General features: G+C 40.1%; 1 protein-coding gene across 1 annotated transcript in view; it reads right to left on the reverse strand.

Moving 5' to 3' along the window:
- Positions 1 to 599: 599 nt before the first annotated feature.
- Positions 600 to 12,817, reverse strand: part of CHORDC1 (cysteine and histidine rich domain containing 1) — a 28,437-nt gene continuing 16,219 nt past the window's right edge. The window contains exons 6-11 of the mRNA XM_075081091.1: positions 11,903 to 11,961; positions 10,253 to 10,323; positions 9,920 to 10,025; positions 5,649 to 5,768; positions 4,900 to 4,962; positions 600 to 4,366 (exon numbers count right to left, since the gene is read on the reverse strand). Coding sequence (XP_074937192.1) covers positions 4,223 to 4,366; positions 4,900 to 4,962; positions 5,649 to 5,768; positions 9,920 to 10,025; positions 10,253 to 10,323; positions 11,903 to 11,961 — 563 coding nt within the window. The 3' untranslated portion in view covers positions 600 to 4,222. The remainder of the gene's footprint in view (positions 4,367 to 4,899; positions 4,963 to 5,648; positions 5,769 to 9,919; positions 10,026 to 10,252; positions 10,324 to 11,902; positions 11,962 to 12,817) is intronic.

A 12,817-nucleotide genomic window follows, 5' to 3' on the forward strand; every position in this document is an offset into this window, starting at 1 on the left:
AACCGAGTGTGCTTGGCTAACAATCGTTTGGCACAGGAACTGTGCGTTAGGTTATAATCTCTGTGACAGTGTCTTGGTTATCTTTGGTTAAAACACCTACCCAAACTGTGAGAAAACACAAAGTTTTTATTACCACAGAAAATTTCAGGCCCCAAGAAGCGAATCCTTTTTCTCTCCATTGTGGCAATGCCAGGGGTTTTGACAGGTATCTTTTTCCTTTTACCAAGAAAATAGAAAAAAAGCGGCAGAGCTATAACATCTTCAGCATTCTCAGAAACAGCCCAAACATTGTATTTGGAATTATGCCAGTTCCAGTAAGTCTGTGACAGCTCAAAATTCTTACAACAACTTCCGTGCATGAGACAGGCCCCACCAGAGTAGCCACATGTATTCAAATTGCTGCAAAACTTACATATTTTGACTGGTAAAGAAAGAAACCAAGGGGCGGGGAAAAAAACCTTTGCCACATAGTGTCCCCCATACAGAGACTGACCTGTGGAAAAGGTCCACTTTGATTTTATTTCGACAACTGTGTTGCAAATCCAAAGGGAAGTTCTCTCTCATAACAAATGTTAAAAAAAACCAAACCCAAATGCAACCAGCATGTAATAAGAATTTTATTCAATACATTTAGAAAAAAACTAGAGCATGAAGACATGAGATTAATTTCTGCATATAAGTTTTATGAATGTGCAGAATCAAACAACCATGCAAAAAGGCATCTTCCCCCTTCAACTGTAATTCAAGACTCTTATAATGGCAAAATTATTACCACCTTTAAAACAGTGTTCCAGACACGTAACTCATTACTTTAAAAAGGATCTCGTTCCTGAACAGAGATAAAAAAATTTTAGTAGCGATAGGGAAAGACCAATGATTAACAGGTACAGTATTTAACCAGTACTCATGCTGTGTTCAAAGAATGCAAGCAAAAAATGCATCGTTCTGTAGAATAAGTAGATTTTCTTTTCAAGGCAAAATTCCTAGTAAAACTAGTCCCTAAACTACTGAAATGGTGACTTGATAATGTACACGTTCCACACCATCATCCAATGCAAGATTTTTTCGCCGAGTTACATCATCAGTACCGTAAGCCAGAGCAGTTGCACGGCCCAGTGCTTAACCGTATATTAACGTTAAAAATAAATTCAAACTTCTACGAGAAACGTTGTTACAGATATAATAAGTAATGCTGGGTAGGAAAATGGGCTTATACATGAGGAAAAAGATGAAGATTTCTGTCACAAACTTGTACACCCACACAATTCTTCATGTTGAAAAGGGACTGTGAAAGAGAAGTTTTATATGCACCTGGACGGTCGGTTCCGAGACATGCAATACGCCGTCTACATGTGTAACATGTAGACCCACACTGAAACATGCCACAGTTTTTAAAGACTCATTAATTTAAAAATACAGCTGGGCTGTTATCAAGTTAGCCAACTTGTTCAATACAGCGCTTCTGAGAAGATGAAAAAAGGGTGAATTTAACAGCAAGCACATACTTGTCTGCAATTTAGTTTCACTATTATTAGAAAGCCTCCGTGACCAAAAATCACTTGGCTTAATTTTCAAATCTTCCTTTTGAGAAAGTATTGCGGTAGGTTTGGTACAACTGTTTTCGCCTTCTCTCCACTTTTACTAATAAAAGTTACAGCCGAACCAATATTGCACCGAGTGTCAGCTACCACTGTCCATGTCAAGGTGTCGTTTCATGAAATACCAGGATCAGCCACTTGTGTGTTGAAGCCTGTTCTGAGCAACTGCTCAAAACACGCAAATTCAGCAAGCGGCACAGCGTTTGCAGCTTGAGGATGGATGCAGACATATGGTTACAAAGAACTGCTAAGAATTAATGCAGTTAAACAAGAGACTTACAGCAGTCTATACCATCTCAAAATTTATCCTTTCATTTTGAAAAACATCACAGGCCATAGAAAACTAGACTATTATTTGTAAAACCTAAACCTTCTTGCCCAATCAAAGCTGGGGGGTTTGTTTGCTTGCATTTTCAAACAGGTGAATTTTAAAAGTGGTTTTGTTGTCACTGATGGGGAAAGTCATTTTGGAACTCCTGAACTATCTTTAATTTTGTGCTGAAAGCATGAACAACAGGAAAAGGGTAGGAGGAATGAATAAAGAGCAAAAGCAAGGCTGAGAATCATGTTTACAGCAGCTTTCTTTTGCTTATGGCCAAGTTGACTCAGCTACCGGCAGAGCGTAGTCTGAAAGAGCGCAACGAATAGTTACGGGGGCCCGAAGCCTGCAGCATTAAGAGCACCACTTGTTGGTTCGGAACACATCGGGGAACAGCTGTTCCATTTTTAAAGGACCATTTGCAGTTATACATTTTTATAGGCTTGTACGCCATCATTTCACAGCACCGAACATTTTCAAATTTATTTAAAAAAGAAAAAAAAGCATTATTAGAGGTTAATGGAATCTTTTAGGCAGAACTTGGAGCTGGAACTTTTAATAGGGGCCCAAGGGAGTAAAAAACCGCGCTCTCTCCAAGTCAGTGAGGAAAGAGGATCTTGAAATGAAGGTAAAGAAGCACCAAAACAAAGTTCACATATACAGCACTGGTGTTACTTTCTTGGTGTTTGGCGATGGTTTCTTTGGTGATGTATTTCCTACTACTTTAGAGCATGAAGAGGATTTCAAGTACTGCCAGAGACAGAACTCTGAGCTCAAGTCAAATTATAGCTGCTGGGAAACAGCAAGACTATTAGAAATCCATATTTAACTTCAGAATGCTTTTACTGTGTTCTGTTTCTCTTGGCGTTATTCCAGGTCTGCCAAGGTAGGCAGGTGAGCATATACACATTTCAACAGCCCACAGGACTGCTTTTTTACATATACAAGTTTTGGCATAATAAATAACGGTGTACATTTTGCATGACTTACGAAAACGTTTTTCTTTCAGCTGCCACTCAAAATTAAGAAACTATTTCAAGCAGAGAGAGAATGCGACATTACTGCATTTGTTGCCGCTTGGATAAAAGTCTCATCTTTAAAGACATCCTGTTTTCAGCCACAAATCATTACTGATGGAGAACTGAAGAAAATAAGGTCCTGACTTCTAATTACAGTGTTTTGGTTATGCTGTTCAGAAGAAATAATAATTTAAAAACATTTTAATTCAAAAGTACAATTATGATGTGAGACAGATTTTAAAGCTTGTTGTTTGTTTCTCCTAAGATTTGTCCTGTAGATAAATTTAGTTCTTAGATTACCATCCTCAGAAACAAGAGCTATGCATATCTAGATGGAAATCATTTTCTTGAGACACCTACAGCGCGTGCTGGTGTCTCTGACTACACATACCCACCTACTTTGAAAAAAAAGATTCATAATTTTGAATGTTGTAGAATAGGACAGAATCTACATTCTAAAGACTGTCAAATAGATACAGCACCTTGGTAATTCTACAATAGTCTGCTGTTTGTATATTCTCCACAGCTGCGATGCTAAGTTATTCAGTCATTTCACTGTCCATTCACTTTTATATTTAACAATTCAAATACCAGATGTACAGGAGTTAAAGAAAAAAAGTCCCCTCTTGCCAGCTTCATTTTCGTTTTAATCTGATCTGCTTTTTTACATGAAGGACAGGAAAGGAGTCAGCAAGTACTGAAATCCTTACCAAAGTACCTCTTATTCCACTCCTCCATGGCCAGCAGGTATTGAAACAAACCTTAGTTTCGGAAGACAAAAACGCAAGTCTACAAGTGCTCTTTCGTATTTATGCTTATATACCTTTTTATTCCAGATCTAGAATTGCATGTTAATCGCTTCATAAACTCAGATTTTTGTATCTGTATTACTGTATGCTTCACAAGGAACAGTGCTGAATTTAACATGTGCCACCCAGTAGATCCAGTCTAAACCAAACACTTGAAGAATTAACATGCACAGCGGACCGAGAACACATCTATTTGGACAGTCACTGCATGGTAGGTAAGGCTGTAAGTGAAGGGCAGTAGCTTTTTTACTCTAAATCCCCATGGAGACGCTCCAGCTAGAATAAATATTCTCCTGGGAGCAAGTGCAGAAATAGCTATTACCCTTCAAGTTTACACCCCCATTTAATGTGCATCAAATTTCTTTGGAGAATGGAACATATGGTCTAGCATTAAAAAACCCTATATAAACGTTAAATATTTGATTACAGTAGCAAGTCACCACTTCATAATGGGATATAACTTGTCTCTTGGGATCATTATTGATCTGAATCCTCTTTTTTTTGTTGTGTGTTGGATACCGGTAATTCAAGACTTGCCCATAATAGGGGCTCTGCTTTTCTCATAGTAAGCTCAATCTTTGTAGCCGTCATGTTAACGTAACTCCTCTTTACATCAATTACCTAGAAAGGAAAATATATTTTGCACTTCATTTTAAGAAACAGACTGTTAGATATTTGGGAATTAAGTTAGGAAGAGTACCTTATCACTAAAGTTCAGTAGATGTTTAGGCAGATGGAGTTCCCTCTGTTATCAGGAAAGGTCAACCCTCTCCCATTCCCAAGCCATAAACATATGCCTGTGCATATGTAACATATACATTGGTCTAACACATACATAAGCATGCAATTACCTAATGTCAAGGGTTTCTCCAACACTGCTATTGTGGTGTTGGAATCCTGGGACAAATTGGGCAAAGGACAAAAAGGACTAAAAGGACCTCAGGAGGTCACCTTCTGCTCAAAGCAGCATCAACTATGATATCATATCTGATCACTTGAGGTATTAGATTCAGTTTTAAATGTAGATCACTGAATGACACGCACCTGAATTTCAATAAGCAGAGTAACAAGGAAAAACAAACTGTTTTGAAAGAGAGGAAGCTGAGGGTTTGTGTTTTGTTCTTTTAAAATAGAAAAATTGTTCTTATACTTACTCCCCATAACTTCACACTGCGATGAAATTCCTTTTCTCCTTCAAATACAATATGGATATTTAACTTAACAGGAAAAACAACAGAACATTTTGTCAGGCTAATAAAACATGCACAAGTATGTTTAAGCAAAATATGTCACATTAGGACTCAGATTCTACAATAAGAAAAGTGATCAAATTGTCCCTCAGACATGGAGGTCAAACTCTGTTCTAACAGATTCTGATGCAGTATCATAGTCAACAGTGGCCACACAGATGTCCTGGAAGCTGTATCACTTTCTCCCAGTGCGTGATTAAGATGGAGAAGCATTTTAACACTTGTTTAATATTAGTAACTGTGAAACTGCATACCGTGAAGAACTATATTAAATTACATTAAGCCAAATACAATGAAATTATGAACCTATAATTATTTACACATATGGTGATGCAAATCCATCACACTCAGGTTTTAACTGTGGAAGTCAAAGATTTGGCATATTATATGGCAGCTTTAAAATAAAACCAACCCACAAAAAAACCCCAAAACAAAACATTAAAGCACAGATGTCCAAACAGATGACAAAAAACCCACTATACATACTTGAACAAACACAAATGCCAAGAACAAGCCGTTACTCAAAAAAGATTCCTATGCCGTATAATGACTCTATCTCTGCCTTATAAATAAAGCAGAAGCAGGATTTACCGAACTTCAAGCTACTGCAAGATTTTTTTTTTTTAAAAGTACACCTTAAGGCAGATACTCACCATTGTGCTATTTGCTTCTACGTAGCTCAGATCAGGAACAGAGTTTTTAGCATATACAGAAATAGTCACTTCTCCTCCAGTCTGGTGCCAATCGTGCCTGCATGGAACTACTTTCTTTCCCTATATAAGGAAAAAATTACAAAAAAAAGAAAAAATTACTTAAAATTGAATTCAGGAGTATCTTTGCAAGATTAGCCAGGATAGAAACCCAGGACTATTTTAATAGCCAACAAGCATAGCTAAGAAAGAACTATTTGCGTGTTCGCAGGAGACTGCAAGACTCCACTTATATTGTTTTTTACTAAAAATTTCAGCTACTGGTCCCCAATAAACATTAGAAGTGAGAAAACCAATGCTTATGACAGAGACTACAACAAGAAACTGACATTGTGATAGGACACCCCCCACCCCCAAAAAAAACCAAAACACAAACCAAATAACCAAAAGAAGAGTTTCTTATTAGATTAACTTCCTTTCCAAGATTACAGTTATTCAGCACGTAGTACAATGGAATCAAAGAAAAAGAAAGCCATAGCTCCAAGAAACTTTCATATTACTGCAAAAAATTATTGACTATTACCCTCTGTTTGTTGATGAAGGAAAAATAAACAGTAAAAAAACCCAAAACAACAATGAAAGCGTGAAGTCAAAACCCCCCTGTTGGCTAGAAACCCATTATGTCAGTACAGACACAATTAATACATACAGAGTTTAACATCCAGGTAAATTCTTTACAATACTCTCCTGCTTTAGGCTCATAACTTCAGCATTTTTTTTAATCCCTCCTTTCTGTATTTGAAAATACTTCTTAAACATTAAAATGAATCTTCAAAGCAATTTGCAATTTCATGACTTAAAGGAAATAAAGGACTTTTAAATGGTTTATTTCTATTAATAATAGTAATGAATCTTTTTAATAATTTAATTTTAATAATTAACTAATTGTTAGAAATTATTATTTTATTTATTATACAGATTTTTAAACTTAGAAGTAATGGTTACAGAACGAGGTAACAGAACTACACTTCTTATAATGTACATTTATTTCCTTCTGTTAAATCACAGAATCACAGAATGGCAGGGGTTGGAAGGGACCTCTGGAGATCATCTTGTCCAACCCCTGCTTGAGCAGGCACACCCAGAGCAGGGGGCACAGGAACGTGTCCAGGTGGGGTGTGAATGTCTCCAGGGAAGGGACCCCACAGCCTCCCTGGGCAGCCTGTGCCCCTGCTCTGGCACCCGCACAGCAAAGGAGTTTTTCCTCATATTGAGGAGGAACTTCCTGTGTTCCAACTTGTGCCCGTTGCCCCTTGGCCTGTCATGGGGCACTAGAGAAAAGAGCCTAGTCCCATTGTCCTGACACCCACCCTTTAGATCTTTATAGGTATTGATGAAATCACCCTGCAGTCTTCTCTTCTCCAGGCTGAACAAACCCAGGTCTCTCAGCCTTTCCTCATAAGGGAGATGCTCCAGTCCCCTGATCATCCTGGTAGCTCTGAGCTGGACTTGCTCAAGCAGTTCCCTGTCCTTCTTGAACTGGGGAGCCCAAAACTGGACACAGCACTCCAAATGTGGTCTCACTAGGGCAGAGCAGAGGGGGAGGATAACCTCCCTTGACCTGCTGGCCACAATCCTTTTAATGCACCCCAGGACACTGTTGGCCTTCTTGGCCACAAGGGCCCAGTGCTGGCTCAGGGTACACTTGTTGTCCCCCAGCGCTCCAAGGTCCTTCACAACAGAGCCGCTTTCTAGCAGGTCAGCTCCCAGCCTGTACTGGTGCCTGGGGTTGTTCCTCCCCAGGGGCAGGACCTTGCACTTGCCCTTGTTGAATTTCAACAGGTTCCCCTCGGCCCAGCTCTCCAGCCTGTCCAGGTCTTGCTGGATGGCAGCACAGCCTTCTGGTGTATCAGCCACTCCTCCCAGCTTGGTGTCACCAGTGAACTTGCTGAGCGTCCTGTCTGTCCCATCGTCCAGGTCATTGATGAATGTATTGAACAGGACTGGACCCAGCACAGACCCCTGGGGAACACCACTAGTGACAGGCCTCCAGCCAGATTCTGCCCCATTGGTCGTGACCCTCTGAGCTCTGCCATTCAGCCAGTTCTCAGTCCACCTCACTGTCCACTCATCTAACCCACACTTCCTAAGCTTGTCTATGAGGATGTTATGGGAGATGGTGTCAAAAGCCTTACTGAAGTCAAGATAGACAACATCCACTGCTCTCCCTTCATCAACCCAGCTAGTCACACCATTGTAGAAGGCTATCAGGTTGGTCAAGCTCGATCTCCCTTGGTGAATCCATGCTGACTACTTCTGATAACCTTCTTGTCCTCTACATGCCTGGAGATGACCTCCAGGCTCCATCACCTTTCTGGGGATAGAGGTGAGGCTGACTGGACTATACTTCCCCAGGTCCTCCTTCTTCCCCTTTTTGAAGATTGGAGTCATGTTTGCTGCACTCCAGTCTTCCGGCACTTCTCCTGTCCTCCTCGACCTTTCAAAGATGATGGAGAGTGGCTTAGCAAGAACATCCGCCAGCTCCCTCAGCACTCGTGGGTGTATCCCATAGGATTTGTGAGGATCCAGTTTGTATAGGTGGTCTCTGAACCAATCCTTCTCAACTGATGGTGATTCCTCCTTTGTCCCAATTTGTCCTCTCTCCTCTGGGGGCTGAGATGCCTGAGGGCCAGCCATAGCAGTAAAGACCGAGGCAAAGAAGGCATTCAGTAGCTCCACCTTCTCTGTGTCCTGTGTCACCAGGGCCCCTTCCTTGTTCAGCAGTGGGCCCACTGTATCCCCAGTCTTCCTTGTACTGCTCATGTGTTTAAAGAAGCCCTTCTTGTTACCTTTGACATCCCTTGCCAGACTGAATTCCAAGTGGGCCTTCGCCTTCCTTGTCACGTCTCTGCACACCCTGACAACATTCCTATATTCCTCCCAAGTGGCCAGTCCCTTTTTCCACATACTGTGAACCTCCCTCTTCCATTTGAGTTTCTCTAGAAGCTCTTTGCTCATCCATGAGGTTCTCCTGGCTCCTCTGCCTGAATTCTTTCTCCTGGGGATGCACTGATTTTAAGCTTGGAGGAAGTGGTCTTGAATACTGCCCAGCTCTCTTGGACCCCACTGCCTTCCACAGCCCTAGCCCTTGGGATTCCTCCTAGCAGGTCTCTGAAGAGGCCAAGCTGGCCCTCTTGAAGTCCAAGGTTGTAACCTGACTCACAGCCCTGCTTCTACCTCGCAGTATCCTAAACTCGACTGTCTCATGGTCACTGCAGCTAAGACTACCCCCAGCTCTCACATCCTCAACCAACCCCTCCTTGTTTGTTAGGATAAGGTTGAGCAGCACATCTTGCCCCGTTGACTCCTCCACCACCCGCATCAAAAAGTTATCCTCGATGCTCTTCAGGAACCTTCCAGATCGTGAACGGCTCACTGTTGCTTTTCCAGCAAAATATTACTGATGTTGGCAGTATCAAACCCATTTTGCCTCAGCAATAGGCAATATATTCCAAACAAGTATTGTGTTCACCTGAATCAACAGGCGCGCAGCTAATGTTTTTGAAGTGAGTGTTCAGTCCACTATTACGTTCTGTAATATTCCCTAAGAACCTTTTTAAACCTTGAATGGAAATATTTTTCACCTTCTAATTTTGCAGTTTGTTCCCAACATTGCAAGGAAACCTACAAACTAAACAGACGCGCTCTCTGTATCTGTTACACTTGTACCGAAACCAAAACACAGAATCCAAGCTGGACAGAAAGAGACCTTTCCATCCCCACTCATCGAGTCTCACCGACCTCATCTGCTCTGCCATTCCTACATACACAACTCGGCCACTCTGAATGAAACTGGAAATACAGTTATTTTATTACAGAACATGTAGGCTGCTCTCTTCGTGGTCTTTGGGGGAGGAAAGACTTCTAATAATCTTATTTTAAAGGAATATGACAGACTTTCTAAACTAACCAAGAAGAAGAGACTGCCATTTTTTTCTTCTGATTTTGCCAAACCACTTTTACTATAAAACAGTAATACTCTATGTATCACTAAAAAGAAAGGTTGTACTCTATTGCAAGCGTGCTCCTACCACAGATTACTTCAAACTCCATTTCTCTGTTGTCATGCTGTGCATAATGTCCTCCATGTTATTTCAGAGGTAGTGATCTGTAACAGCTCGACTACAGTAATGACTCAGTCAAGCTACTAACTACATTTGAGCATTCAAAATTCAGAATGGCCAGCTACAGAATGCAACATTAATGCTACTTACCGCATCCTTTTTAGTCCATACGTGTGTTCCTGTTGTGCAGCCTTCTTGAGCTAAAAATGTATTGAAGTCAGATGTTTTTCTTTTACAACAGCTCCAATACTTCATCCTTGAAAGTTTGTAAAGCAATAAACAAACAATATTTAGGACACTATTTACTACGAGTACTTAAGATTTTTCCTTTATGCAATATTACTGTTAATTTAGTATATCCTCTCCAAGCATTGCCATTTTTGACTGAAGAAGAAATACAGAATGAAGACAAGGCAACATCGACAAAGAAAGCAGGAACACATAATGACTAATTAAAAAAGTTGAAGTTAACTGAATACTAACCCTTCATGGAATATAGGTACACCAGAATGGTATATACATACTTCTTCAGTGCTTTGTGGTCCTTGGTACGTCTAGTAAAACAAAGCGTTTAAAGTGTGTTACTGTTACAGGATGTGGACCAGAAAAGAAAAAAACAGAACAAAACAAACCAGAACCCACAGGAGAAACACTGAACAAAGTACTACAAAGCTTTTGAATACATATTCTAAATTTAATGGCTTGCCCTAGCTTTTCAAAATAACCATTCCACCTTCATTCACAAAACGTTCCCCGGCACTCCTCCTGACAAGCTATACTTCCTATTAGTTCAACAGAGTACATCAAGGGTGACATCATCTGTGTTAATAAAGGTTGCTTTACATCCTCAGACATATCCATCTTTAAAAATACTCTGAATGTTCAGAGGCCACTCCTTAAATATTGTCTTCAGGTTTGGACCCCTCAGTAAAAGAGGGACATTGAGGTGCTGGAGCGTGTCCAGAGAAGGGCAGTGAAGGTGGTGAAGGGTCTGGAGAACAAGTCTTATGAGGGGCAGATGAGGGAACTGGGGTTGTTTAGCCTGGAGAAGAGGAGGCTGAGGAGAGACCATATCGCTCTCTACAACTACCTGAACGGAGGCTGTAGTGAGGTGGGTGTTGGTCTCTCCTCCCAAGTTACTAGTGATAGGACAAGAGGAAATGGCCTCAAGCTGCATCAGGGGAGGTTTAGACTGGATATTAGGAAAAATTTCTTCACTGAAAGTATCATCAGGCATTGGAAGAGGCTGCCCAGGGAGGTGGGGGAGTCTCCATCCCTGGGGGTGTTCAAAAAACATGTAGATGTGGTACTTCAGGGCATGGTTTAGGAGACCTTGGGGTATTGGGTTGATGGTTGGATTTGATGATCCTAGAGGTCTTTTCTAACCTTAATGATTCTATGATTCTATTAAAACAAGTACTTAACTAGAAAATAAATTACATTTGTCATTCATAAAACCCATGCATTCTCAAAAGGAAGCAAGTTAAACAATACACAACTCTGCCACTGAATATCATCAGTTCTTTCTAACACAAGAGACTGCTATAAATTCTTTTCCCACCAGTTTCAGTGGAAAATGCAAAATCTGTCAGATGTCCAGTGAAATACCTATTTAAATTCTGTACAATGCAAGTATACAAATGTAAAAAACGTTTTACATTTGTGTTGTACACAAATGAAAAAATTCACTTTAAATGACCATGTAATATAAAGACTAATTTTGGTGCTAGAAGGGTTAAAACATTTTCTTTGTGGATTCCTCTGGCAGGAAACATTAATTGATATGATCTGCAGGTGCTTCTGACCTATACCCAGAGTATCAAGAGCAATTCAAGTGTTATCAGGAAGCCACACATCAGTATCATGGGTTTGGCAAGTTTACTAATTATGAGTTCAGGACAGGCTTAAATTAGAAGTAATCTTAGACTTACGGCATCCACAGTACAAAACAGCCCACATTTGTCCATACTAGAGTGTGTTATCAAATGTGCATTCATTCGGCCTGATGGACTTTGTGCCATTTCCAAATCAATTCGTAGCACACAGGAAAAAAAAAGCACCCAAGAAAGGAAAACAAAACTGCGCAGTTAATAGTTTAGCAGCTGGGTTTAAGAGTGGAACTGAACTGCTTACTTTCGAACAGCCCGCATTTTTACACGCCGTCCCAATCTTGATTTCATCACTGTCTTCCTCTGTAAACAGAATCATAGTATAGAAAATAGCAACTGAATTGTACAACATACTAAATATTTTGCTTTTAATCAGAATTAAAATGAGCTAAGGAGTAGATTAGGGAAAAAAAGCCTCTCAAGCTGTTTATTTTCTGTCTGGCACTTAAGGCTGCCAGAAAGGTACAAAGAAACAGAAACTATGCAAACATTCCAAAAGCTGTATCACCTATGCACCAGATTCTAGATTCTACATCTCTACACAGTTTTAAGCAGGGGAAAAAAAAAAAAATTTGATGAAGAGGTTTATTACAATCATAGGGGAAGAGAACAATCAGTCATCTTGTTTGGTTTTGTAAAACTAAGAATGTAAAAGGCTCCAACTCCCGTCTGTAGATACAGACAAGGAAAAATTTGGATCCCAAGCTGAAAGAATAGCTAAACAACCGTTTTGGCACAAGAACAAAAGATCATAAAATAGCCACAAATGTAGGTTGAAATTAGAACATGTTTCTTAAGGAGCAGTGTAGTTCTGGAACCAATTTCCAAATAAACTGTGGACAGAAAACAAGAGGAAAAACAGACAAGGGAGAAACAACTAGAGTTCAGAGAAATTTCATCAGTTTGTGAAAGGCTTCATATGACATCATGTTTGCAGTAACACAGGAGTAGAGTTCATCGCTTGGGAAACTCTTTTGGTCATATATTCAGAAACTGACATTCCCATCACATCCATTCTAACCAGGAAATCTCACAATTACGTAGTTCAAATAATTTTAAAGGGAACATAATGCTCCTAACAGCCAAGTCTCCACACTGTTCACATTTAAACTCTGATTATCATTCCCTAGACTGGAAGATACTTCCCATATTATTAAGA

The sequence above is a fragment of the Phalacrocorax aristotelis genome, chromosome 1 (genome assembly GCF_949628215.1).
Source record: "Phalacrocorax aristotelis chromosome 1, bGulAri2.1, whole genome shotgun sequence".
NCBI lineage: Eukaryota > Metazoa > Chordata > Aves > Suliformes > Phalacrocoracidae > Phalacrocorax > Phalacrocorax aristotelis.